Genomic DNA, 535 nt, shown 5'->3' on the forward strand with positions numbered 1-535 from the left:
GCCCCGCCCCGGCCGCTGCCCACTCCCGCCCGCCCCCACGCAGAGCGCCAGGAGCACTGGTTCTACTTTGAGGCTAAGTGGCAGTTTTACTTGGAGGAGAGAAAAATCGGCGAAGGCGCGGACGGCCCAGCTGCCTTTCCCGACCACTTTGACGCCGAGGAGAGGGACAGGGCGAGTGTCCGACGGGAGGCGCGGGCGGGAGGGCGCGCCCTGTCCAGAAGCCCCAGCCCCCCTGCTGGGGACACCCCGCGCCTGCGGGCTGCGGGCTTGGCAGCCCCCACCCAGCGGAACATGCACTAGAGTTTGAAATTTTGATTCAAAAGCTTCTTTCACTTCGCCTCTGCGGGCTGGGCATAGCACCGTGTGGGATGGACACGGCCCACAGACTCCGGCTTAGTGACCAAAGCCCCGGACTTGCGTCCAGCACGAGAGAAAACCCCAGGCGCCAGCATTTAGCCCAGATCGCGCCCAGGGCCCTCTGCGGAGGGCCAGGGCTGAGTCTGGCCCGCCGGGCTGGGGCCGTGCGGCCGCGGGC

At 67.9% G+C, this 535-nt stretch overlaps 1 protein-coding gene across 1 annotated transcript in view; it reads left to right on the top strand.

Moving 5' to 3' along the window:
* The window catches only part of ADPRHL1 (ADP-ribosylhydrolase like 1), a 7863-nt gene extending 7547 nt beyond the window's left edge, over window positions 1-316 (top strand). Inside the window, exon 4 of the mRNA XM_012734870.1 lies at window positions 44-316. Within this exon, the coding sequence (XP_012590324.1) occupies window positions 44-300 (257 nt within the window). The 3' untranslated portion in view covers window positions 301-316. The remainder of the gene's footprint in view (window positions 1-43) is intronic.
* The last annotated feature ends 219 nt before the right edge of the window (window positions 317-535 follow it).

This window comes from Condylura cristata, unplaced genomic scaffold, assembly GCF_000260355.1.
Source record: "Condylura cristata isolate star-nosed mole 26May11 unplaced genomic scaffold, ConCri1.0 scaffold00081, whole genome shotgun sequence".
Taxonomy (NCBI): domain Eukaryota; kingdom Metazoa; phylum Chordata; class Mammalia; order Eulipotyphla; family Talpidae; genus Condylura; species Condylura cristata.